At 46.1% G+C, this 27,621-nt stretch overlaps 3 protein-coding genes across 4 annotated transcripts in view; 2 read left to right on the top strand and 1 right to left on the bottom strand.

The window, feature by feature from the left end:
• Positions 1-23,531, top strand: DEF8 (differentially expressed in FDCP 8 homolog). Its single transcript, XM_020989105.2, has 12 exons — positions 1-194; positions 6,036-6,170; positions 9,935-10,032; positions 11,442-11,591; positions 13,246-13,387; positions 13,506-13,670; positions 14,631-14,758; positions 14,954-15,067; positions 17,211-17,291; positions 17,705-17,845; positions 19,067-19,176; positions 20,327-23,531. The coding sequence occupies exons 2-12, from the start codon at positions 6,047-6,049 to the stop codon at positions 20,427-20,429; spliced, it is 1,356 nt and encodes a 451-aa protein (XP_020844764.1). The 5' UTR covers positions 1-194; positions 6,036-6,046; the 3' UTR covers positions 20,430-23,531.
• An 824-nt stretch (positions 23,532-24,355) lies between these two features.
• Positions 24,356-25,996, bottom strand: CENPBD1 (Putative CENPB DNA-binding domain-containing protein 1). Its single transcript, XM_020989103.2, has one exon. It carries the CDS (start codon positions 25,994-25,996, stop codon positions 24,356-24,358), a length of 1,641 nt encoding a protein of 546 aa, XP_020844762.1.
• A 620-nt stretch (positions 25,997-26,616) lies between these two features.
• LOC110210271 (mitochondrial inner membrane m-AAA protease component AFG3L1-like) overlaps positions 26,617-27,621 on the top strand; it is a 35,024-nt gene continuing 34,019 nt past the window's right edge. For both annotated transcript variants that reach the window (XM_020989102.2, XM_020989101.2), the window contains exon 1: positions 26,617-26,851. In XM_020989102.2, the coding sequence (XP_020844761.1) occupies positions 26,714-26,851 (138 nt within the window). In that variant the 5' untranslated portion in view covers positions 26,617-26,713. The remainder of the gene's footprint in view (positions 26,852-27,621) is intronic.

Below are 27,621 nucleotides of genomic sequence, written 5' to 3'. Positions count from 1 at the left end.
CTCCCCGGGACAGCTAATATTACAATGTAGCAGGCGCGGCCGCGGCGGTAGCAGCTGTGGCAAGAGCAAACAGCAGTAGCGACTGCCGCGGCAGCGCTAGCAGCCGGCGGACCTGGGGCTGGGGGGACCAGCAGCAGCCGCCTCAGCAGCAGTAACAGCAGCGCCGGGATCTGGGGGCTGCGGGCAATGCTCGGGTAAGTGTGCAGGACGGCTGCTGGAGGGGGGATGTAGGGAAGATTTCTACCTCCCTCTTTGCCCCACCCCTTTCCTCCTCCCCTCTTCTTTCTTTCCCCTCCCCTTCTTCCCCTCCCCCTTCTCCTCCCCCCTCTCCTTCCTCCTTTCTTTCCTCCTCTCCTCCTTCACCTCTCCCCCCTCTTTCCCCCTTCTTCTTCCTTTCCCCTCCTCCCTTCTGGATGCTGGCGGCCCAGCCTGGGACCACTGTAGTCAAAGCGCTAGAGAGTCCCGCTGCACCCCACCTTCCCCCCTGGCCTGAAGGCCCCCGGGGTCGGGGTGCAGAATTGGGCAGGCACAAGAAAAAGACCCAAGAGAGGGGCTCTGGTGTCCTGGCACCCTGATCTCGTTAACAGCCTCGGGGCTGGGGTTTACCTCGGGACCGGAGCTGCACTGGGTATGGGGAGGTGGGGAGCCTGACGAGAGAAGGGGTCTTTGCAGTGCAGGAGTCACAGCGAAAGAATTATGAGGCACCCCACTCCTTCAGTCCTGAACCCTGGCTTATAAAGGCTCAGGGTTTAATGACATTATCATATTTTGGTAACGTCGAAGGGTTTAAGAAACACTTTCTTTACTAGACTGCAAGCTAATTAGTGATGGAGTGGTATTATCATCCCTCCTTTACAGTTGTGGGAACTGAGGCTTGGGGATTATGTCTTTGGTTACGCAGCTAGAAGCCTTGAGGCTTGAGGTTATCAGTCCTTTTCTGCTTTTTGCGGAACTCAGCTCTTCAGTGTTCCTCCCCCTCTCATCTTGTCCCCGAACTTCAGGTCCTAATACTTCATACGTTTGGGTACCTAAGAGAGTGAGCATGTAAGAGCAGTGAGCTCATTCAGACTCCTGCAAAGTAGAAACTTCCTATGTATTTGTTGATGGTGATATAGTGCAGGAAATTTGATCCTCTAAATACATCAGGCTAAGGCCCTGCCCACTTTGGAGTCAGGAGATGACAGAGCATCCTGAGCATATATCGTCACGTAACAATTTTTAGTGATGATGTTTTGGTCAGAAAACCGCTTTTAAAGAAAGCCCTGTCATATTGCACACGGGAGCCTAATTTGGACACTTACAACCTTTGATTCCAGCTGTAATGAATGAATGAGAGGAATCGTTTGACTGCTCCGATGACCTGGAGGTGTTGCTGTCATAATAACATGCCACATTAGTGTGTACCAATAGAGGCCCTGCTTGGAATTTACTTGTTTTGGTTCAGGGACCGGAAGGACAAGGGAGGGGACATCTCGATTGCATCTCTGTGAAGTCACCCTTTGCAGCTGCTGTATTCTTGTCCAGCGTGTTTTGTCTGGTCCAACTGTCAACTTAACTAACAACGTGATTTTTTTTAAACTGCCGAGTCATCTCCCCCCCTCCCCCCAGGCAAAGATGAAGATGAGAGGAAGGTCAGGTTTGGGTTCCCTTGTGGGAGTGGGGAAAGAACATAGTTTGCCTTGCATGAAGTAGGCACTTAAGAAATACTTTTGATTCACTTGGCTTCATTTTTCCTTCGTGTACTATCAAACAGCGTCAGCTCCAAAGGATCCCTTGGAAAATCCCTTTTCTTGGAAGACCTGAGTTTGAATCCTAGCTGTGTGTGACCACAGGAAAGTCATTAACCTCTCTGGGCTATGATTTGATTTCTCACCTGAAAAATAAGCAAGTTGAATTAGGTGGTCTCTAAGGTTACTTCCAGTTCTAAATTTTATGAATCTGAAGTAAAAATATACCCCTGCCCATGTCTCCCCTTACCACCTTTCTCCCCTGACTGTCCCCCATACCTGGAAATCTTGCCCTCCCTATCTCCACTTCCTGGCTCCCTGGCTTCTTTCAAAATCCCACCTTCTACAGGAAGCCTTTCTTAGGCCCCACACTGCTACTGCCCTCTCTCTGAGATTATCTCTAATTTATCCTGCATTTATGTTGTTTGGGCATGGTTGTTTGCATGTTTAGACTATGAGCTCCTTGAGGGCAGGAACTATCTGTTGCTTTTCTTTGTATCCCAAGCTCTTAGCCCAGTGCTGGGCATACAGTAGGTGCTTAATCAGCATTTATTGGTTGACCAGGGTTCAAGAGAAAAGTTTAGATCAAAAAGGAGTAAGTCCTGAGCATAGTCAGCAAATTCCCCACCCTCGCAAGACCATAACCAGCTGGTCCTCACATTAGGCAGGGTTTTAGAGTATTGTCATTCTGGAACATCTGAGGAAGGGAATGCTCAGGCATAGCAGTTGGAATGGCAGGAATGAATGAAATAATGAAATAATAAATTTATTAAGCACTTAGCATGTGCCACGTATAGTGCTGGGCACTGGGGAGCTAGTCATACAAAAACAGAATAGAAGGCTGTCTCTGCTGTCGAGGAACTTACATTTTAATGGGGGAGAACATTGTTGTTTGTCCTTCATCCTCTGGGAGAACATGTGTACTACACTGGGAACCAGTGGTCCAGGAGGGATATTTTGATTTGGAACACTGGTGAGTGGGGCCACAAGGAAAGTAGATTGTCACTTGTCTTTTAGGAACAATGACAGTTAATTTGATTGTAATTGCAGGACTAGAAAGGATGGAGTGGGAAGAAAGGGAACTCAACTGGTAGTAAGCTGCATGGAGGCTGATGAATAAAGTGAAATAATGTACTAGGTTTGTGGCACAGTGGATTGAGTGCTAGACTTTGAGTGAGGAAGACTCAAGTTCAAATCCACCTCAGATATTTACTGGCTGTGTGACCCTGGGCAGGTCAATCTATTTACCTCAGTTTCTTCATCTGTAAAATAGGAATAATGATAGTGCCTACCTCCCAGGGTTGTTATGAGGATCAAATAAGACAATGTTACTGAAGTTATTGTAATTATTATTATATAATGAACGGTTGAAGCAGCAGCCCCCAGTCAACACTGTGGGGCCCCTGGGCAGATATTCCAGACATAAAGGGTTAAATCTTCCTGTTCTTTGATTTCTGGTCTGGAGGCATGGCTGCTGGTGAGGGAGCTGGAAATGATGATACTGGAAATGATTTGTCAGTGGAAGTGAAATTAATAGGATGCTGAAACTGAAGAAAAAATCATTCCCCCAACCTCTATTAGGCACTAACTGACCTCCAACTCACGTGTGGAGTGAAGATGCTGAAACTCCCTCTCCCCCATAGACCCACCTTACTGGACAAACAGAAAGCAAGGTTCTTGTCCAGACTGTGTGATGGCAGGCAAGTCACTTACCCTCTCTGGATTGTTCCCCTCCTCCCATTTCTTACATTAAGATGCTGTCCTAGATGATCTCTGAGGCATCTTTTTTCTGACCATAAAAATTGTCTTTGATTGTAACTTGGGCTGTTAAAGAATGAAGGCATTCGATTCATTTCTCAGTGATGTGATAAGCCACAAGAATTTTATTTCCTCTATTTTAGGCAGTATTTGAGAGGTGGTAAAGTCACAGTCCCATCCACCTTAGGCAGGAGATGTCCAAAGACAAGGCAATAGGTTGTTAGTTGTTCAAAAATATTTAGTTGCCTTATGTGTATGAGTGAAAAAAACTGGAAGTCACCTTTTCGTTTCACTATTGGGAGAATGGCTGAATAAACATGTACTTAATAGACCACATGCTGAAGTACATGTATGAATGGAAAGGAACATTATGGTGCTGTCACAATGGCAGTGGTGGAGAATGCATTTTGGAAAAAACATCTGTTGTTCAGTCTTTTCAGTCATGTCCCACTCTTTTTTTTGGAAGGGGGGGTTAGGCAATGGGTTTAAGTGACTTGCCCAGGGTCACACAGCTAGTAAGTGTTATGTATCTGAGGTTGGATTTGAACTCAGGTCCTCCTGAATCCCGGGTCAGTGCTCTAGCTGCCCCTAGTCGTGTCCTACTCTTTATGACCCCATTTGGGGTTTTCTTCGAAAAGATACTGGAGTGGTTTGCCATTTCCTTCTCCAGCCTATTTTACAGATGGGCAAACTGAGGCCAACAGGGTTCAGTGACTTGTCCAGGGTCACACAGCTAGTAAATGTCTGAGGCTAGGTTTGAACTCAGGAAGATGAGTCTTCCTGACTCCAGATCCTGCACTTTATCCACTGTACCACCTAGCTGCCCCTATAGAAAGACTTCCATAAAGCAACGCAAAATGAAGGAAATGGCCTTAGAAGAATATACACATTATTGTCTACATAGCTTTTTTTTTTTTGGATGAGGCAATTCAGGTTAAGTGACTTGCCTAGGGTTACATAGCTAGTAACTGTCAAGTGTCTGAGGTGAAATTTGAACTCAGGTCATCCTGACTCCAACAGGGGAGCTCTATCCACTGTGCCACCTAGCTGCCCCTATGTAGAATTTTTTTAAAAACACCATCAACCACAGATGCAAATGGAGATGAAGAGATAGGAAGGGGACCTAGCAAATAATTATTTTGTGAAAGTTTTCAAGTTCTTTTTTGTTTGTTCAAATATAAATATTTTAGATTTTATGGCTTTCCTTGGGATTCTGTTCCTTATTTTGTTTGTACTTGTTGAAATGATTGTTAAATGACTAATATGGAAATATGTTTTGCACGACTACATATGTACAACCTATATCAAATTGCTTGCCTTCTCAGTGAGGGGGGAGGAGAGGGAGGGAGAGAATTTGGAACTCAAAATTTTTCTTCTTTTTCTTCTTTTTTTTCTGAGGGGTGAGGCAATCGGGGTTAAGTGACTTGCCCAGGGTCACACAGCTAGCAAGTGTCATGTGCCTGAGACTGGATTTGAACTCAGGTCCTCCTGACTCCAAGGCCAGAGCTCTATCCACTGAGCCACCTAGCTGCCCCAGAACTCAAAATTTTTAAAATGTTTTTACATGTAATTGGGGGAAAATAAAACACTAAATAAATAAAAAAGAAAAAGATTGAGGTAAAAAAAAGAAATTATTATTAAGCTTATTATAATAAGTTATAATTTTTTTTTACAAAAAGGTTGGGATGGTGAATCTTGTCTAGGTCAGAAAGAGAGACAGAGAATAAATGATTGTTCCAGAGAGAACATTTGAAATGAACAGAGTTTTTCCAGTTGTGTTCTCTAGCTGGGACTGAGTGGGGTGATGTAAAGGCTTCTTGTGACCCATCTTGGCTAGGTTAGAGCTCTGGGGAGAAGGCAGGCTTGCTGTTTCTCAGGCTGTGGATTCAAATCCCTGAGCTTCAGGCTTAGTTCCAGAGAACTGGTCTGTTGTTGTCATTCATGCTTCTGCTCAGGCTTCTAGCAATTTGGAGTCTCTGAGTGAATGGAGGATAGCAAGAGTTACTCTACAACCTCGCTGATTTCAGGTTTTAACTCTGCATTTTCATTGACTGTCTCCCTTGCCTTCTCTCTGTTGCTTATTTCCAAGTTTACTTTGTCTATAGCTCCTTTGCATGTTGGCTCCCCCAGTTAGAGTGGGAGCTTCTTGAGGGCAGGGACTGTCTTTTGCTTTTCTTTGTATCTCCAATGCTTAGCACAGGGCCTGGCACATAGCAGGTGCTTAATAAATACTTGCTGACTTGACTTTTTTTTTCAGTAGCCAGCATTTCTATGGAACTTCTTGTCCTAGGGTTGGGGGAAAGAAGAGAGAAGGCAGGCTAGTTTTTTGAGTTGTTCTCTGAAGGTGGCTCATCCTGAGATTGCCCCAGGGGAAGTGAAAGGGGGGAGGAGCAGTTTTGGGAACTGCAGCCTGTACCTTCATGGCTCAGAAAGGGAACTTGGGACATTTGGAGTGAAGTGCAGCCTTGGAAGCTGGTTTCATATTCTGTGCAAAGCCGGGAGCTCCGAAGGGCTTTTTCCTTCACGGCTGCCTTGGTGTGGTCTCCACAGGCTGGACTGCTATGGAATATGATGAGAAGCTGGCTCGCTTTCGACAAGGCCACCTCAACCCCTTCAACAAGCAGCTGCCTGGTGGGCAGCATGAACAGAGGGCTGACAAGGAGCCTGAGGACCCCTCTCCTGAAGGTGAGTACTCTGTGCTTGAAGGGGAGAGGAGCCCATAGGGAGGTAGCAGAGGACAACGGAAAGAACCCTGGATTTGAAGTGAGAACTCCTGGGTGCAAATCTTGGCTCAGCTGTAGTGACATGAGCTAAGTCACTTCATCTCTCTAAGCCTCAACTTCTTCATCTGTAAAATGGGAGGGTTAGACTCAGTGGCCTTTAAGGTCCCTTCCAGCTCCAAATCTATGAATCCTTTGAGGACTACATCCTCTACTCCCTTCTCTGCCTTACTCTGGCCCATTGTCCAGGTTAGCTTTGGCTGCTAACTCTTGTGCCGACTCCCAGCCCTTGACTCAGAAGGAACATCTTTGGGCCACTGGAGCAAGATGGCGCCCGATGTCCTCCTTCCTTAGGTCTAGAGTGCCATCCCTCTTTACCTAGGGTAGAACTTATGGGATGTTGACATCTGGGCTTTGGGATCCAGGTTCCACCACTCCAATCAGAACTCCTAGTTTCCTAAGTAAAGCCAGGAAAACAATATAAGTAATGACTCTGACAATATAAAAAGAAAGAACAAAAAGAAACCCAACTGAACATTACAATTGTAATAACCAAGCTTGGCCCCAAGGAGTTGGGAAAATGAACCTCCCTTCTTTCATTACAGAAGTGGGGGGCTATAGATATGAAATGTTACAGCTACTGCCAGACACAGTAGATGTGATAGCTTTGTTGAACTGCTTCCCCCCACTCTTTTTTTTTTATATTTGTTATAAGTGATGGCTGGGTAGGTGGTGGTGGGGGAAATGGATGTATTCTGAAACTGAGGTGATATAGAAAAGATAGCAATAAAAAATAAGATTTTTATTCATTTATTCTTTTTTTGTTGTTGTTAAGAAAAAAGAATCTCTAGCTTCCTTTAAGGCTCAGCTCAAGGACTGCTTCCTTTAGGAAGGCTTAGTAGCTGTATGACCTTGGGCAAGTCACTTAACCTCTGGCTGCCTCAGTTTCCTCAAAATATGGATAATGATAGCACTTCCCTCCCAGGGCTGTTGTGAGGATCATAGCAGATATTTGTAAAGTAGTTACATGGTGCCTGACACATTGTAGGAACGAAATAAATGCCAGTTGTTGTCCAGTGGTTAGTACCCTCCCCAGCAAAGAAAACCCTGATAGACTTTGTCCGGATTTTGCATTTATTTCTCTTTACGTGTTACTTTGAACTAATAGAATGTAATCTTCTTGAGAGCAGGGCCTGATCTTTCTTATGTCTTTGCATTTCTGGTACCTGGCGAAGTGTCTGGCATTGTTGACGTTTATAAATGTTTGTTGAATTGAATTGAATTGAACCTCTGGACTATTGACTCTTAAATTCACAGCAATGACTGTCCCGCCTGGGCTATTACGGCCTCTTCACCAGAAGGGAAGGAATAAGAAGAGAAAAATGTCAACTCTAGGGGTGGAAGGGGTGGAATTTGGAGATTATTTGGGATTCCATTTATCTCTGTTCCTGGTTCATCTTTAATAACAAGTAATCAGTAGTTCACTTTGCTTTCATGACAGCTGGTTAGAAAAGGAGAATCAGCTGTCCTTTGGAGAAACAGCACCCAGGAAGGCCCCTTCCCTCTGGGCGGACACAGCTGGGGCAGTTTTTTATCCTCAGGATTCCTGCACAACAGGTCTGGGAAGGAACAGAGCAAATATCTTCTCACAGAGAAGAAGTGGCCTGAGCTGGGAGAAGGGTTCATTCTTGTAGGGTCCCTGCTGGGGAGGAGGAGGCAGAAGGGGAGGGCATGTCTATAGCCCCACAGAATGCATTCATTACTCAAAATGGTGAAACCAGTGAAATCAGTGTTCATTATCCTTCTTCCTGGACCACCTCGTTCTGGTACTTACCTGCTGTCTCCTACCATCCCCTCCACGACCCCTGATTAAACCTGTATTTTATCTCTTTATTTCTGCAAACATTTATTAAGTACCCACTAGGGACTGTGCTAGGCACCAGGGGAACAAAGACACAATGAACACTGTTTCCGTCCTCAAAGAACTTACATTCTACTGACTGTATGGCTTCCAAGATGATTAGCTTATCTGACCAACCATTATAGGTAGGGTTACTAATGGGAGAAGGTGGCCCAGGGCCCACTTTCCCCTCCCAAATAACATATGCATTTTCATAATTTTCTTTTTTTCTTTTTTTTTCTATTATTAGGAATTTATTCTCTCTCCCTCATCTTCCTTGGGGGTAGTGGGTGGTAAGAAGCCAAACCCTTGTAATAAATATCCATAGTCAAACAAAACAGAGCCCATATTGGCCAAGTCCAAAAATGTATATCTTGTTCTACATATTTAGTCCAGTCACCCCTCTGTCAAGAGGTGGGTAGCATTCTTCATTATCAGTCTTTTGGAATTATCTTGGATCATTTAAAAGTTACACTTTGTAGGCTGCTGTCACTTGTATGGCAGGCCATGGTTTGTGTCATGTCAAGCTCTGGGCTGGGGAAAGAAAGAGAATTGCCTTCCCTCATAGGGGTGTGTGTGTGTGTGTGTGTGTGTGCGCACGCGCGCATGTGCGCGCACATATGTGTGAGCATGCGAGAGCGCATGCATGGGCACTTGCACATACCACATGTGTTCAAACACAGTCTCATTGCCCATAGCTGTCTTGTCATGGGGAGGCTGCCCAGGATCCCAGGGGAAGTAGGGTCTTTATCAGTCCTTGGGGACACTTGGTTGCTACTGCCGCTGCTGCCACCACTTCCTTTCCCTGTTTCCTACTCGCCTACCTTCTGCTGCCTTTCTGAGGCTCTTGTTGGGGAAAAGGAAGGAGGCATGGCTTGGTTGTTTTGAGGCCCTCCACAAAAGTGACAGTTTTTAAAAGGTCATCTCTGGTCATTGGTCCTTGACCTACACCACTCATTGTTGTTCAGTCATTCAGTCATGTCGGACTCTTCGGGGTCCTTGTGGACCACCACACTGTCCACGTGCATACCAATACTGTCCATGGGGTTTTCTTGGCAAAGATACTAGCATGGTTTGCCATTTCCCTCTCCAGTATACTACTTATACTTCATGGCAAAATGAATGACTAGGGGATCAGGGTCTAGTTGGAAAGATGCCTTTTTTAGCTAAGACTATAAGGCTGAAAAGAGAAGGGAAGGGTTTAATGAAAAGGAACCCTTGGGAAAGTTCCTATTTTTTTAAATAAAGTTTAGCTGTTAATTTAAATAAAATTAAGTTTAGTTAGATTTGTTTCTTTGATGAATAAAAATAACATCTTTATGATTGAATATTCAATAAATGTTTAACTTTTTAAAAAATCCATAATTCCCTAGGGGCACATACATTTCTATGCCCTCTCTTGCTTCCTTACAGTAGTAATCTGCAGCCCAGTTCTGCTTGCAAGCATGAAAGAAAGGTTGGTTCTACTTCTCTAGTCTAGTGTCCAATGCCCTTCATGACTTTGCCCTCTGCCCTTGGGGACTTAGCTAAATAAAACCTGGTGAATACAGGGAGCTAAGCTCTAAAAAAAGGCTGCCAAAAAGGATTTGGAAATGGAGGGGGTAGGAAAGGAGCTCTCCTTGGTCCTGAAGGATCAGGAGTCTAGAGCTCAAAAGCCCCAAACTCAGCTAGAATGCGGGTTTTAGCTCTAGTGGATGCTCTGGGTTTGGGTACTGAAACAAATCAATCCCTTGATTAAAAGACTTGGAATCTTAAAGACTGGGGGAAGAAAGCCAAAAACAACAAGGTCAGATGTTTTGGTTTATCCCCCTTTCTGTGACCCATTGCAGATTCACCACTGGATCAGCCCCATCAGGAACCAGAGTTCAGGTGTACTGAACGCATGATGGATCTGGGCTTGGCTGAAGACCACTTTTCTCGTCCTGTGGTATGTACCCCTGGGTGGTGAAATCTGTCTACTGAAAACTCACTTGGGCTCCTGTTGGTGTGGAACAGGAGTTTCTTCTCCTTCTCCCCAAAGCAAAGGATTCTGGTGTTGCCAGATTCTGAGTGTCTGTTATCTCTGGTCCTTTCATGTATTGTCCCTGGTCCAAGAGTTCTTAACCTGAGGGGATCCATGAACTTGCTATTTCAATATAATTGGTTTCCTTTGTAAGCTTTCTGAGAAGGGGTCCATAGTGTTCTGCAGACTGCCAAAGGGGTCCAGCACACAAAAAGGCAAAGTACCCTGGACTATCACGATTTCACTTTTCCTTCCGGGCCACCTTCAGTCTCCACACTTTCCCAGTGGCCTCTTCCTTGACCTGAGTAGATCCGGGAAGGAGGGAGAACCTTATCCCCCATCCCTTCCTGCTGACTACACTAGACTGTAAGGGCAGGAGCCCTGGGTTCTAGTCCAAACCCTGCTACCAGTCCTTTTCACAGGCCATGCCTCATGGCTGAAATTTGCTCCCTTCTTACTTTCATCCCTAGCTCCTTCTGATGGCCCATATGAAGTTCCACCTCTCGCAAGAGGCCATTCCTGATTCACCCTATTGCATATGAATTTTGATGTTTAATTTTCTATGTCCATGTAGGCCCTCCTCCCCTCCTCATAGACTCTAAGTTCCTTGAGGACAAGGGACTTTTATCTCCAGTGCCTGGCACATAGTAGTAGACACTTAATAAATGCTTGTTGAATTGGATTTAACTCACTATCTGATCTTCAGCAAGTCCCTTTCCTTTGCTGGGCCTCATTTCCTCCTCTATAACGGGAGGCAATTATGTTGGATCATCAAAACAAATATAATCCTTCTTCCATATGACCACCCTTCACGTACCTGATATCCTGTCCCCACCCCAACCAAGACTTATTTTCTCCAGGCTCAGCATCCCCATTTCCTCCAACTGATCCTTAAATGGCAACATGCCTAGGCCCCTTGCCCTCTTGGTAGTCCTCCTCTGAATATACTCCAGTGTTTTGGCGTCCTCCCCAAAATGTGGTGCCCAGAATTGAACGCAGTGTCGCAGATGTGCTCTGTTGGGGGACCACATCTGACTTCTCCTCTGAGCTCTGTGACTCTAAGGCTGCCTCTCTCCAGTTGTAGGCACTAGAATGTATGACTTTGGCCAATAGGTCTCATGAATATATAGAACTACTAGAGATTGTTGAGGATCAGAGTTTGGTTTAACAGAGTAAGGAAGGGGCCTCCCAGCCCTGAGGCCCTGACAGCCAATAGTCCACAGCTCCAGGCATTGTTAGAGGGTGTTCTGCGCTTGCTGACTTGAGTTCAGAAGATGCACGTGCAGGGGCTGGGGTGATAGAGGCACCTCTGACCCTAAGCCCTGTCTGGTCAGGGTCTCTTCCTGGCTTCAGACATTGAGCAACTTCGGCAAGCCATCGAGGAGTGCAAGCAGGTGATCTTGGAGCTGCCGGAGCATTCCGAGAAGCAGAAGGATGCTGTCGTGAGGCTGATCCACCTGAGGTTAAAGCTCCAGGAGCTGAAGGTGTGTGCTTACCCCCATCCCTTCCCACTGAGAGTCCTGTGTACCTTGGAGCCACAAGGCAGAGTCCAGAGGGAGCGGCTGCTGACTTTATCTGCTTCGTACGTGCTCTGGCACAAAACTGAGAGAAACCTCAGGTTTCATCTAGCCTGACCCGAACTTAGCAGTAACCCCCTTTGCAGCATGCCCGCTGTGTAGCTGGCTAGCCTTCCCTAGAGGAGCTCAGGGAGGGGAACCTCCATTCCGATTTCAGACCACCTTCATTGTAAAGTTTTATCCTGTCACGAAGCCGCCGAAATCTGGCTTTCTGTCACTTCTGCTCCTTCGTCCTAGTTGGATCCTCTGGGATGCAGCAGAACAAGTGTAAACCCTTCTACACATGCCAGCCCTTCAAATACTCACCACTCATTTCCCCACTGAGATTTCTCTTCTCTAGGATAAACAGCCCCCTTTCTTCCAATTGGTGCCTGTATGGCACCGTCCTCAGCCCCTTTGCCCCCCCGGATATACTCCCTAGAATGTTGATGGCCTCCCTAAAATGGGGTACCCACAACTGAATGCACTATCCTAGATGTAATCTGACAGGAACCATTACCTCATTTCTTTTTTTTTCCCCCCATTTAATTGTATTTTATTTTTTTCCCCATTACATGTAAAGATAGTTTTCAACATTCACTTTTGTAAGATTTTGAGTTTCAAATTTTTCTCCTTTCCTTCCTCCCTCCCTTCCTCCCTCCCCAAGATAGCAAGCAATCTGATATAGGTTATACATGTACAATCATATTAAACATATTTCCACATTAGTCATGTTGTGAAAGAAGAATCAGAACAAAAGGGAAAAACCACAAGAGAGAAAAAACAAAAAAAGTGAAAATAGTTTGCTTCCATCTGCATTCAGATTCCATAGTTCTTCCTCTGGATGTGGACAGCATTTTCCATCATGAGTTTTTGGAATTGTCTCTAATAATTGTATTGCTGAGAAGAGCCAAGTCTATCAAAGTTTATCATCATACAATGTGGCTGTTACTGTGTACAATGTTCTGGTTCTGCTCACTTCACTCAGCATCAGACCATAAAAGTCTTTCCAGGTTTTTCTGAAGTCTGCCTGCTCATCATTTCTTATAGCACAATAGTGTTCCATTACATTCATATATCACAACTTATTCAGCCATTCCCCAATGGATGGGCATTCCCTCAATTCAAATTCTTTGCTACCACAAAAAGAGCTGCTATAAATATTTTTTGTACATGCATCACCTCATTCTTCTAGATAACCTGCCCCTTTGTCCATAGCCGATAATCATAATATGATTATTAGTTATTATTTATTGTTCAAGGGGAGCTCAAGGCAAATTGCTACCATCAGGAAAGATCTACAGGCAGCTGGGGATTCCCAGGGTTCTGCAGGGTTCCTTATCCAAAACAAATTAGCCACTTTTCAGACCCCTAGTCCCAGCCCACTGAGTGAGTGTCCCTGGGAACATGGAGAGAGTAGTAACTTGAATATAGCCCGATGGTCTGCATCATCTTTTCTTTAAAGATGAGGGGCATGAACTGAGAAGTCAGTTTGTGATAGGAAGAGGGGACAAGAGGAACCTCAGGGAATCTCTTCTTTCTGCCCCTTAATACACCTATGTTCCCTGCTCCTGTACTATAGGATCCCAATGAAGATGAACCCAATATCCGTGTGCTCCTTGAGCACCGGTTCTACAAGGAAAAGAGCAAAAGTGTCAAGCAAACCTGTGACAAATGTAGCACCATCATCTGGGGCCTGATCCAGACATGGTATACCTGCACAGGTAAGGCACCAGGACCATAGGCCCTTCTGGGGCTGGGAGAAAAAACAGTGGAGTTGGGAGTTGATGAGGCTCAATGGGACCCATTATGTCTTCTTACCTCCTACCTTGTCTTCTACAGGTTGCTACTATCGATGTCATAGCAAGTGCCTGAATCTCATCTCCAAGCCCTGTGTCCGCTCGAAGGTCAGTCACCAGGCAGAGTATGAGCTGAACATTTGTCCAGAGACTGGCCTAGATAGTCAAGATTATCGCTGTGCTGAATGCCGGGCACCAGTGTCTCTACGTGAGTGTACTCCATATGCCTATCCCACTGATTGCTCCAGCCTTGGTATATCCTGATGGAGGAGGAGGGCAGCAAGAGAGTAGGGAAACAGGAGTGCATAGGAGGGCCTCTTAATCACTGATTGAGTATAAGACATATGGAAGGCCATTGCACTAGGTGATTGTGATACAAAGATCCTAGACGTGGGCTTTGCTGTCAAGAGGCTTATAATATAGTTTAGAAGATAGGACAGGGACCTAAGAAGATCATTGATACCATAAGAGAGAAGTTAACTATCAGATTCATGGTATGAAAATATATATTATAGGAATTCTGAGGAGGGAGTGATTCCTGAGGGCTGGGTCACTCAGGGAAGGCTTTGATGAAGAGATAGAGACTTGAGCTGCGCTTTGAGGGGAAAAAATGACTTATAGAGGTGAGAGAGATAGGGTAGGAAGAAGGATAAGTAAATGTGTATGGCAGAGGTAATCGGTTTCAGTGGGTTTGAAGTTTGGCTCTAGCATAGATGGGATTATCCTGGGGGAGACTGAGGTATAGTCGATGAGAAATAAGGTTGGACAGGCAGTATGGTATAGAAATGGACTCTTTGAACTTATATTTCAATATAATTGGTTTTCTTTTTAAGCTTATTGTATTTTATGTATTTAAAAATCTGATTCTGAGAAGGGGCCGTAAGCTTCCCCAAACCAGGTTCATGACACTAAAAAGGTTAAGAACCCCTGGTATATTGAACAATGGACTGGGAGGAGTCAGGAGACCTAGGTTTGAGTCTCAACATTGACTGTCTTTGATATTAGCTGGAGGCAGTTGAATGAGAATCTCTGAGGTCAGCTCTTGATTGATTTGAGAGCAGTATTTAGGCCCTGTCCCTTTTTAAAAAATATCTTTTTCCTTGCTTTGATATATTGTTTTATCTTATTTGCTTTTATTTATATTTTGATTTGGTTTTGTTCCCCCTAGGAGGTGTGCCTAGTGAGGCTCGGCAGTGTGACTACACTGGTCAGTATTACTGCAGTAACTGCCACTGGAATGACCTGGCCGTCATTCCTGCCCGAGTCATCCACAACTGGGACTTTGAGCCTCGGAAGGTGAGGAGGCTCACCTGGACACCTGGACCACTTCCCCAAGTCCCACCCTGTCTTTCCATTGCAGGTGGGGCTGTTTGAATCAAAGAAAAGAAGGGGAGGGTGGGAGGGGGGAATCACTCTCTTCTCGCACCCAGGCCAAGGGACGACAGCCCAGGGAGGCAATTATTGGGTGGTAAGGGTGGTGTCCTCCCCTAGGTATCTCGATGCAGCATGCGCTATCTCACGCTGATGGTGTCCAGGCCAGTGCTCAAACTACGGGAGATCAACCCGCTCTTATTCAACTATGTGGAGGAGCTGGTGGAGATCCGGGTAAGCTCAGAAGGGCCAGCCTCAGGAAGGGCTCTTGGATCAGGTGCCCCCTGATTCCTGATCTCTTCAAGTTTGGTATTTGTTCATTCAGCAAGCATTTATGGGCCAGGAACTGTGTTAGGGGGTAACGTGACAGAAACAGAACAGCAGTTTTTGTCTTCTAGGGACTGAAATGCTATTGTGAGGAAATGATATGCTACAATCTATAAGAACAAAAGGTATAAAAAGTAAATGCAGAGTAATGGGTAGGGGAGGAGAACGATAGCTAAAGAGTAGAAAGGGCAAAGAGCTGGCGCTTGGGTGGGCGGGGCTTTGGGAACGTGAGCGATTCTAGGAGGCAGAGATGAGGAGGGGAAATCCAGGCATGGGAAGGGGTTCTGTGCGGAATCTCTTGTGCAAGGATCATCAACCAGGCCAGTCTAGCTGGAACTTAGAGTATGTGAAGGAGAGTTGTGTGTAAATCACCTGGAGAGGCAGTCTGGAGCCAGATTGTAAACAGGGCTTAAGAGTCAAACAGATAACTGGTTTGGGCAGCTAGGTGGTGCAGTGGATAGAGTCAAGAGATCTGAGTTCAAATCCAGCCTCAGATACTTACTAGCTTGGTGACCCTGGGCAAGTCACTTAACCCTGTTTACCTCAGTTTCCTCATCTGTAAAATGAGCTGAAGAAGGAAATGGCAAGCCACTCCAGTATCTTTGCCTAAGAAAACCCCAAATAGGATCACAAAGATTCAAACATGACTGAAACAATTGAACAACAACAAAATACAGCACTTACTTTGTGCCAGGCACTGTGTTAAGCACTTAACAATTATTACCTCATTTGTACCTCACAACAATACTGAGGGGTAAGTACTGCTGTTATCTCCATTTTACAGATGAAGAAATTAGGGCAAACAGAGGTGAAGTGATCTAGGATCACACAGTAATTGTCTGAGGTGAGATCTGAACTCATCCTGATACTCCAGAGATTCATTGCACCACCTAGCTGCCTACTCCCAAGTGTTTGTGTTACAGTCTTCTGTACACATAGGACATTTTTGAGTAGCGCAATGACGTGATTAGCCCTGTGCTTTAAGAATATCACTTTGGGTAAATGATTGCTTGTACGGGAAAGAGACCGTTCGGGGATTACTGTGATAGTCTAGTCGAGTTGTGTTGAGGCCCTGAATTAGGACTGTGGCTGCATGAATGGAGAGAAGAGGGATGCAGAGGGTAAATGCAAGAGAAGTAGAATTAGCAAGACTTAATATTGGGTTAGATGTGGAGATAAATGAGAGTAAAACGTCAGATTTGGGGGTGATTGTGCCCTGAATAGAGCAAACACGAATGCTCAGAGTTGACCTCTAGGGCAGCAGTTCTCATACTTTTTGATCTCAGAATTCCTTTAAACTCATAAAAATGATTTAGAAGTCTCCCCCAAAGAGCTTTTGTTTATCTATTATTGTTTACTGTATTTGAAATTAAGACATCTTAGTTTTATTATAAAAATAGTTTTAACCTCATGGACCCACTGAAAGGATCTTGGGGTCTCCAAACAGCCCCTAGACCTTCCTTTGAGAACTGCTGCTCTAAGGCATAGGTGCCTTTTTTTGGGAGGGGGAGGGCTGTCCCTGTAATTCCATCGGGTTTAGGAAAGAGGTAGGTGCCAAAAGCAATTAGCAAAACTCTGTAGTATGGCCTGAACCACATGAAAATGTAATTCTTAAGTGTTTAATGAAATAAATTAAAATATGACACAACATAGAGCATGTTAATTTGTGGTTTTCTAAATAAAGCATGCTGCCTGCAAGGATTCATTTCTATTTCAGTTTGACACTATTGGTGTAGGGAACTCCCAATACTAATGCAGATTGGTACCTTCTCTGCACTTTACATTTTATTGAGTTGCCTGATGCATTGAGAGACTAAGCAGCTTGCCCAGGTCATTCTGCCAGTGTGTGTGTAAATGAAACCTAGGTCTTCCTGATTCTGAGGTCAGCCCTCTGTCCACTACCCCATGCTGCCTCTCTAAGACTTGAGTAAGGGTGAGAAAGAGCAGCCACAAATGAAGTGAGTGTGCCAAAATTTTGACCATATCACTTTTTCCTAGGGCTCTGATGTTTGCTGGTGTTGGTGGTTCATTTTTTCTACCTTCTCTGCAGAAACTGCGGCAGGATATCCTGCTCATGAAGCCATATTTCATCACTTGCAAAGAGGCCATGGAAGCTCGTCTGCTATTACAGGTCAGACCACTTCTGGGAAAGCCCATGGGAAGGGAGAAGACCGCACGGGACAGAGCACACGTGTATGTAGACACGCTCAGGGGTGTAGCCTGTTTGCTTTAACTTGATAGGTCAAACTGGCGTCTCATCTGTGATATTAATACCCCTAAATCAACTGATTTCTGCTCATTTGAGGCTTCTGTGACATCTAGACCAAATGAGCCCAGGTAGTAAGACCCCTTAGAGTCTCCACTCTTCCCCCTTTAGCCAACTCTCTACTCTTAAGGAGGTTGAGGGAGTGCTGGGTAAGTTTGCCTAGGATGACAAGACCCAGGGGTTGGACCAGGCTATGCAGGAAATGGATGTCAGTAAGTAGGATGGACGTGACCTGTGAGTAGCCGGACTCCCAGTCCAGAGCAGCTCTGGCCTTACAGCTCCAGGACCGGCAGCACTTTGTGGAGAACGATGAGATGTACTCCCTGCAGGACCTAGTGGACATCAACATTGGCCGCCTCAGCTGCTCTCTGACAGAGATCCATACTCTTTTCGCCAAACACATCAAGCTGGACTGTGAGGTGAGGCATGGTCAAGGCAGGGAGAGGAGAGTGGCCTCTTGCCTTTTGGGCTTTTATTACTCCTCTGACCTGACATAACAAGCCACTTGAACCCTAGCTTTGTGGGTCAGAGTTAATGTTCTCCACTAAACAAACATAAGGAAGGCAGATCTGGCCAATTCCTAGTCCCTTCTCGTCCTATGACAGCTAAAAGAGGGTGGTTGGAGAGAGGGGGCAGGGCAGGTATCCAGGCTAGTATTTGTGGCAGGTGAGTAAACTCACAGATCCCATGGATTGATTCACAATCTCTATGCAGACTTCCACATCTATCTATCCAGCCCCAATTCCTTCTGCACTCCAATCAAGTTTTACCAGTAGTGTATTGGATATCTGTATTTGGATGTCTCACTGGCCAATCAAACACATGTCCAAAACAAAATTCGTTATGTTTTCCTTGAAACCCATCCCTCCTCCTAATTTAGCTGTTTCTGTGGAGGATACCACCATCCTTCCAATGATGTAAATTCAGATCTTAGAGTCATCATTGACACTTCATTCTCTCATGTCTAGTCAATTACAAAGTCTTATTGATTCTGCCTCTAAAATCTCTATTATGTGCCCCTCTCTCAACTCACATAGCCATTACCCTAGTTCAGACCCTCATTACTTGTGACCGGGGCTATTTCAGTAGCCTGAGAATCTCCCTATTTCTAGTTGATTGGTTTTTCAAGCCATCCCCTACACGGCTACTAGATTAATATTCTAAAATTCATGTCTAATTGTGTCATATTCTTCTACTCAGAAATCATCAGTCGCTTCCCATTGCCACTAAAATAAAAACACAGGCTCCCCAAACTGGAATTTAAAGACTTCCACAATCTGGGCTCTCACCTACCATTTCAGACTAGGTCACATTTTTCCCTCCTGTGCACTTAATATTCCTCCATATATATTTGTACATATTATATCCTCTCCACTTCTGGTAAAATAGAAACTCCCTGAGGGCAAAGATTGTTTCTCTCTCTCTCCCTCTCTCTCTTTGTATCCTCAGTACTTCACATAGTTCTTTGCACAAAGTAGGTGCTTATTAAGTGCATGTGGAATTGAATAAGAGAGGTTAGCAGACTGGGGAAATTATGTTTGCCCTGAGCAGGGATGAGGTTTCTGGTGGGGCTGCCCTGCTCTGTATTTGTCTCAGTTACTTCTGTATTTGTCTCAGTTACTGTCTCCTCCCATCCCTAGCGGTGTCAGGCCAAAGGCTTTGTATGTGAACTCTGCAAAGAGGGTGATGTACTTTTCCCCTTCGACAGCCACACGTCAGTATGCACAGACTGCTCTGCTGTATTCCACAGGTAGGAACCTTCCTGGCCTCTTGTTGTCCTAGCCTATACTGCTTTTTTACTTTCTCTTTGGGCCTGACACTCAGTCCTGGAATAGCAGGACCTTATGGTTTATGGTCTCAGTCTACTAAACTGTGTTTCCATCCAGGTTTTTTCCTACTGGAGCCTATAACAGGACTTGCTCACTCTCAGAATCCTGTAGTCCTGCCCTCATGAACTCTGTGTGTGGGAGGGGTTGGGAGGAAAGGAAAGTGATCTAAAATAGAGGTGTACACACACACACACACACACACACACACACACACACACACACACACAGGAGTTAGTCCATGCTGCCAGATGTACTATGCCTTTGAAATCATGTTAAGTGCCACAGTCGTTAAGAGTCAAAGGAACCTGGGCTCCAGCCCCTATTAGCTCACAGCTCTGCACTCTTGAGCAAGTCTCCACACCTCAGTTTCATCATTCATCATCAATAATATTTATATTAATTACCTCAAAGGGTTGGCATGTATAAAGCATTTGGTAAAACTGGTAATAAAAAGTTCTCTATATGTCATTATTTATTAATGATAACTATCATTGTTACCAAGAAATATTGGGCTGGACATAGGGTTAATTGTTATTCAGTATTCTTTTGGTTTCTTAAGGGATAGGATCCTTCTGACTGAGAGTTCGAGTGTCACTGGTGATTAAAGAACCAGTATGACCAGGCCCTGGCTCAGGAGCAGAGTGGGAATGCTAGTGCCCACGTTACTATTGGGTCATCAGGTTAAGCCAGGGGTGGGGATTCTGGGGCCTTGGGGCCAAACGTGGCCTTGAGGCTGCAGCAATTCATGTCTTCTAGCAGCCACTTTGCTAAGTTTAGGAGCCGGTACTGAGGGTAAGGGGAACAGCCCAGGAAAATTGCTGTGAGAAATGATGTAGTCACTCTGCCCCCTTGGCCCACCCAAAGCAGCTCCGTCTCTCTGGCATGCTTTTCTCCTTAAAGGGCACTGATAATGCTAGGTGGTGTATGACATGGAGTGTTATGGTGAGCCTGCTCTACGTGGCAAAGGCATCAGATCTTCCAGGTACCCATGGCCCTGCTGTCTCAAGTGTTTCCTTTTGAGAGTCCCCAGGCTGACCTGAATACCTCTGCCTCTCTTCTTGTATTACTCAGGGATTGCTACTATGACAACTCAACCACATGCCCCAAATGTGCCCGGTTGAACTTGCGGAAACAGTCCCTCTTCCAGGAGCCCAGTCCAGAAGCTGAGGCCTAGAATGCTGGCACTCCTGCCCCAGTGCCCTGCCAACACACCAGCCACTGCCAGCACCAAAGACAAGGTGTCACAATATTAAGGAGACAGATTCCCTAGTGATTCAGGGAGTAACTACGCTGCTGGCTCTTCTCCCTCCTGTGGGGCTGGAGACATGAACCAAAACAAGGACAGCCATGCAAGAGCACAGAGGACAGGGCTCTTTTGGAATGAAGAAATGATGGTGGTTCTTGGGTACCATGTTGTACGGCTGATGCCATCCCAACTATTAGGCAGGACTATAGTATGAGGTTGTCTAACGGGGTAGCAGCATCCACATTAGTCTCAGCCACTGTATTGGTAGGAATGGGGTGTGGGGAAGGTGTCCTCATCTCCCCAGGGAAGCAGAGCCCAGCTTCCCTTTGGGACCCAGGATGCAGTGACCAGGGACCTATTTGGTTTCTCTTCCTGCTTTGTGTGTAGACAGCTGTGTGTAGACCAAGCTCTGCCTCTAGAGCTACCAGCATGGACACTGGGAAGGTAATCAGTAATACCCAGTGAATCTGGGCTAATCAGAACGCCAAACCTTGAGGTTGTGAGGAACTTCTTTCCTGAGATTGTCCACGGCTCCCCTGAAAGGAAGGAAGGGGTTTTATCTATATCCCTCACACCACCTCCCTCCCTGGGACCTCTAGCCTTTCGGAGGCTGCTAGTTTTATTGGCTAAGGCTGTTAATTATCATCTAATATCGCCCTGCTCCCCACGTCCTTGCTAGAGTCACCTGGCCAAGTGGGAAATTTCCTTCTTATTCTTCTAAGTCCTTTTTTGAGGGAAGGAGAAGCACTACAGGGCCAATAGGTACTGTCTTATATTTTTGCTTTCTCCATCTAACCCTTCTTGCCTCTGCCCATACCTCTGCCAAGGGCAGAGGAAATAGGTGCTTCTCTTGCTGGGTGGCATAACAACTATTCTTCCTTCTTTGGCTCAGTTTAACTTGTGTCTTTGGCTCCCGGCTAGGCCACCATATGGGCAAGAGAAGAGCAGCACCCTGAGAAGGGGTGCCTTGGACCCCAGACGATATAAGTGCTGGGAGCTGCTCTGCGTACTGTGTGAAGCCTGACAAAAAGTTTGTTAGGGGAGAAAGAGAGATGGAACACTTTGTACAAAAGGCAAGCTTCACATTTCTCTGGACCAAATTGCCAGCCAGGAACCTTGTTCTTACCACTCTGGTTCCCCATGGAGGAAGACTCTGGGGCTGGGGAAACCAGGGTTGGAAACCACAAGGCCTTTCCTGAATATTTGGCACTTGTCTTTTTGTTTACATGTAGAGCTAGGACATGCCGGTCCCACTTCTAGCCTCACAGAAGGCCTGAGTCTGGGAGCAAGCTGCTTTATTCCCTTCCACAAAAGATAAGTGGGGAGGAGACAAGGTGGAGGATGGGGATGGAAAATTTCAGTAAGGAATGTTTGTATTTGGTAGCCATTTTTCAGTGTGGAATTAGAGGCTGTATCTGTTCTTTATCTCTCATCCTTCCTCTCCACCAGGCTTTCTCATTTCTTGGGCCTGGGGCACAATACTGCATTATTTGTTCTATCTGTAGAAAAGCCTCTGATGGAGACCATAGCTGAGTTTCTGATCCCTCCAGTAAGGGGGAGGGTCCCAAATACTTGGAGGAGGAAGAAAACTAGTGTGTCTTGAAAAGGAGAGCCATACTCTACTCCATTCAGGTCAGTCCCTGAACATCCCCATTATATCACTGATAGGAAAGTATCCACTTTTGTATCAGAGAGGTACATATCTGGGTCAAAGGAGGAACATGGAAGAAAGATCTACAGGTTTCTGTGGTGTCCTCTAGCTGTAGTGAACTGGGTGGAGTAGCATGTGGAATATCTGCATCTGGCTACAATCTGTTTGACTAGCACTGGTATTTTCATGACCTTTGCTCCCCTTTTCCTTCTCTGCATATATTACTATGCTTGAGCTGGCCTTGTGCTTTGGTTCTTGATTACATATGGTAGATAAAGTCAGAAAAGTAGCTGTAGGACAGGATGGCTCCCTTCTGACATCCATCTCCCTCCCTGATGAGAGTAGAAGAGGGGACGTTTTGTGTAGGCAGAGGACAAGGTGGCTCCTTGGCCCAAACTGCAAATTGGACAAAAGGATCATGGCCCAGTTAAGTCTCTGAATCTTAATGAATCCTCCTCCATTTACACTCTGTTCCCTGCTGGGGCATGTCATGGCAAGAACACAGAGTTATGTTCATCTGCTCAAATTCTGTAGCTTTGGGCATGTCACTTCACCTGTATGTCTCAATTTGCCCCATCTGGAAAACGGGGATAGTAATACTGACCTACCTCATGGTGGGACTGTGAGAAAGTTAATGTTGGTCAAGCACTTTAGCAGACAAATTGTGCAATGTGAGTGCTAAATGTTATGTTATTGGACCTCATTCTTCCCTATCCTCTTTTGTAATAGAAAAGGGGGAGGAAGAATCAGCTGACTACTTTAAAATGCCCCTTGATTTTTTTCTCCATTCCCAAATCCCCACAATTGTTTTCTGTATGACACTTGTGATCACTGAATTTGATTTCTGATTTACTCTGCAATAAGGGTCATGTATGTTATTGGGATTCTCCTAACATATAAGAAGTAGAAAAAGATTACCACCCTGAAAAAAAAAACACAACACTTTGCGCAAAAATATCAATAGGTTAGCAACTGTTGGAAAGAGTTTACTCTCTTTCCTCAAGAACCTTGCCTCCTTTGCTATTCCTCCTGGTGGAATAAGCCCTACTTTCAACATAGATCAAGGGTCCCATAAGTAGAATACTTTCTTTGATCTTCCCCAGTGTCCCAAAGACCATATTTACAAAGGAAAAATAAGCAAGGGGTCAATTAGTATATGTAACAGACACTGCATTACACCGGCTCTCTCTGTAGACAGATGGGAAATGCCTCCAAGGGAAACAAAGGGGGCTAGGCCTTGTGGCAGCATCTGCCTTTGGTAAGCACAAAGCCAGACTGCTCTATGACAAGCAAAGTGCCCAAACACTTGCCTAAGAAATGGATTCAGCAGTTGTATTGATTATCCAAATTACTGTATTATTAAATAATTTTAAAGTGTACTGTGATGTGTGTGGTAAATCCTCCCTGATCTATATATCAACATACCTGATGTGTGTGTGTGTACACATCTTAGAAGGATACTGGGTGAGAGGATGGGGTGATCATAAGTAACAAACCTCATGGTTTTTAAATAAGAGTTCTGGATGTTTCTGGAAAAGCAATGATTAAGATATGCCCAGAAGTCAAGGAGCTATTTCCTTCAGCATCAACCAGAAGTCTCAGCAGCCAGGGCCTAGGCCTTTGTGCAACTGAAAGTAGATCTGAGGGTGATTCAGTCCAATTCATGGTGATCACTCTGAGCTTAAGTACAGCCACTACGTGGCTGGATATAGCAAACCACCGAGGGTCCATTCATTACACTGCACTGAAATGGCCAAACATTAGTCCACTGGGACCAATCCCCTATGCTTGAATGAAACCTGCTTCAGGATTATCATACCTCAAGGCACATACAACAGGATACAGGATATAAAGTTAGAAAGAAGCTTCTGGGCAGCTGATTTCTAAAATCTTTAAGCATATTTGCTCTAACTCTGCAAAGATCAGGAACTATCTTTACTGTGTTAGGTGCAGCTCCTCATCTTTTAAAAAACACAAATTTAAGGGGCATTTCTAGAATTAAAATTTAATATTTATAAGTCACAAAATAAAAATACCATAACTAAATATAACAAACTCTGACTTGCCCTGCAAAATAAGACATCAAGTAGAGAGGAGACAGGAAGACATTATGATCCTTTTCTATATCATGAAAATCTCTCCCGTTGCTATTTCATTTTCCTTGATCACTTTACCAAGAAAATTTCTGCCGCTGAAAAGCATCCTAAGATAGTTGCTTTGAACGCCGTTTCTTCTCATTGTACAGGTCTCGATAACAGCTTATTACGTCACTGATTCCTCTTGAAACTTTAAATTTTCTTTCATTATTGGGATCATTATTTGCGAGGATTTGCATGCCTTCCTCAAAATGGAAAAAGGCTTCAGACAATTCTTTTGTGGTCAGTTGTCGGAGGAAGGGTGGAGTATCTTCATTCTCTTCCTTTTCTTCTGCAGCTCGCTCTTGTTCCAATTGCATAAGTTCCTCATTGGACAAGTCTTCATCATGGGACTGTAGCAACTGGCCTACATCTGCTTCTAAGAGTTCTCCAAAGCCCAAGTCATTTGCTAGGGCCACAATGTCTTGCTGAATCTGTGTAATAGTTTCTGTTTGAGAAGCATCATGAGCATGCACACACTCAGGCCATATCTTCTTCCACGCGCTATTCATCAGGGATGGCTCAAGTTCATCCCATGCTTCAGCAATGTTATCCACAGCATTCATGATGTTGTAGTTTCTCCAAAATTCCCTAATTGTACCCTTATCCTCTCCATCAGTTCCTCCTATGAGATGTTGAAAAGTCTTCCTCAGATAATGAGCCTTGAAGGTGGATATTACACCTTGACCCATGGGTTGGATGGGGTCAGCTTTGTTTTCAATGAGGTATTCTACTCTTACATTATCAGAGAGGTCACTTAAATTTACAGGGTGACACGGGGCATTTTCTAGGATGAGTAGCGCTTTGTTGGCAAGATTATTTTGGGCACAGTACTTTTCGACAGCGGGGCAAAAAAAGTACGTAAACCATTCATGAAAGATGCTCCTTGTTACCCAGGCCTTTTTGCTGGAGCGCCAAATCACAGGTAAATTTGGCTTAGAGTACCCCTTCATAGCCTTGGGATTTTCGGAATGATATACCAGTAAAGGCTTCAACTTAAAGTCACCAGCAGCATTGCCTCCTAGAAGAAGCATGAGGCGGTCTTTGGCTGATCTAAACCCCGGGGCAGCATTCTCTTCCACAGAGGTAAATGTCTTTTCAGGCATACGCTTCCAGTAAAGTCCTGTCTCTCCAATGTTAAAAACGTGGTGAGGTGTGTACCCACCCTTCTGGATGATGCTTTTCAGCACTTCTGAATACCTAAGCTCACCAGCCATGCTGGCAGCCTCGTTACTCACCTTGAAGCTGGGCAAACCGTGCCTTTCTTTGAACCTCACAAACCACCCCCGACTGGCACTAAACGTCTCCGTGTGCGAGCTCTCGCCTTGTTCTCGCTGCAGGTCGTCGAACAGACTCTTCGCCTTCTCCTGAATGATCATCGTGCTCATCGGCACGTTCCGCCGGCTTTGGTCTTCGATCCACAAGCTTAACAACCGCTCCATGTTCTCCATCACGGCGCTTCGATGCCTGGTTAGCTGAGTGACCCTTAGAGGCGAGGCCGCTTCAGAGCTCGCCTTTATTTTCTCCTTGTTGTCTCGAATAGTGGCCACGGTGGAGATGGCCAGCCCTAAGGCTTTCGCGATTTGGCTGAGCTTTTCACCCTCCTCGAACCTCCTCAGCACTTCCAGCTTCACATCTAAAGTGATTGCTTTGCGCTCCCTTTTTGCACACCTGATGCTGGTCACACTTAGAGGCCTCTTCCCTGGCATTTTCACTTCTGAAGTCTGATAAAAGTCCCTATCCTCTGTGGGTGGCTGCGGGCCTCTTCTGCTTGGGGTGGAGGACGGCACTCCCCTTCGTCTGCTGGGCTCACCCCAGTCCTAGGCACGGAAGGGTCGAGGCCCTGGCTGGGGCGAGGACCTTAGGCCACCGATAGGCCCCAGCTTGACTCATTCCCCGGCCCGGGGCACTCTGGGATGGCGCATTCTCAGCTTGGCCCTGCTGCACAAACGGAAAAATTGATGTGGGTGTGGGTGTGTTTTGGGGGTTGGTGCTGTGAGAAAGAAGGAACTCAAAATTCCGTTAAGTGGGAGTGAGCCGGGACACAGGGACAAGGGGCTCCCTTCTCTGATTCGTTCTGTCACGGGTAAGTAGCTGAAAGGCCTGGAAGCCAGGCGGGGCGGAAAACTTCGATTCAATGGGAAGACCCCGGAAGTAGGCGTCTCGGAAGGTGCCTGCGCTGGGCATCACCCAATGCCGGGTACACAGTTGGAGGGGACCGAAGCCGACAGGCTTTGTCGCGCCGCGCGTCTATTTCCTGGCTTTCTTTCAAAGACAGATTCCGCCGTAGACACCTCAACCTGGGGCCTGGAGTGCTCATTACGCATGAGCCATGAGGGGCCGTCAGGGGTGTGGCGCGACTATGACTGCTGCGCTCCTGCGCCGGCGTGTGTGTGCCCGGGCGGCGCGAGGTCAAGGGGTGGGGCATGTCGCACAGGCTGCTGGCGGCGGTGGGGAGCCGCAGGGCGGCTCTGCCGCTGGCCGCGCTGTGGAGATGCGGCTGGGGCGCCGGGGACCACAGCACGGCCAGAGTGGGCCTGAGGGCTCTGCGCACCAGCCGGCAGGTGAGCGGGGCAGCCGGCGCCGGCCTGTTTCCGGCCGGTGCCGAGGGCGGTGTTTCTTGTCTCAGAGCCTTGATGACGCCATCAGGGCGCGCCGGATGCGCGGGGGACGCAGGAGGGGTCGCGCAGGGCGGGGCGGGCTGGGCTCCTGACTCCCCGGGAAGGCCTGGGTGCCCCGCTTGCGCTTAACTATTCTGGGCCGGGCGCCTTCCATCCCCACGGCCTTTAAATTTGGGATCTAGACATGCAAGGGATCTTGGAGCTCATCCCTCCGGCTCCTCCTCCCTCCCACGTGTCGTGCTCGCGCTGCCTTAACTGAAGGTTGCATCGTGTGGCAGCCTCCTCTCCCTCATTTGATCGTCTGTTTGTATCTAGCCGTTGGCACGCTGTGAGCTCCTAGAGAGCAAGGACCTGTTTTTGCTTGTCTGTGTATCCCCAGCGCTTAACACATAGTAGGCGCTTAAACGCTTATTACCTGGTTGACTGGCACTGATTCCTCCCCCCACCCCCCAGCCAAGGCACACGTGTGTTAATTCACTCATCTAATGGCAAACCTCATTTGTGCATTTCACCACGCTAGGCGTCCAGGAGCCAGAGCTAATGTGAGATGAATGTTATCCCTGTTCTCAAAGACGTCAGTGGCCTTTAGGGAGTATGTGACACGCAGCCAAGTCAGTACATTTGGCTGAACTTTGTTCTGGCTGTAAGTCACAAAATTAAGGAGGGCAAAAGTGCCAAAAGTTCACATGAAGAGAAGGCACTCTTTTGGAGGT

This window comes from Phascolarctos cinereus, unplaced genomic scaffold (assembly GCF_003287225.1).
Source record: "Phascolarctos cinereus isolate Bilbo 61053 unplaced genomic scaffold, phaCin_HiC Scaffold_2;HRSCAF=192, whole genome shotgun sequence".
Lineage (NCBI taxonomy): Eukaryota > Metazoa > Chordata > Mammalia > Diprotodontia > Phascolarctidae > Phascolarctos > Phascolarctos cinereus.
Note: the sequence above shows the minus strand (reverse complement) of the source record. Positions and strands in the feature narration are given on the sequence as shown.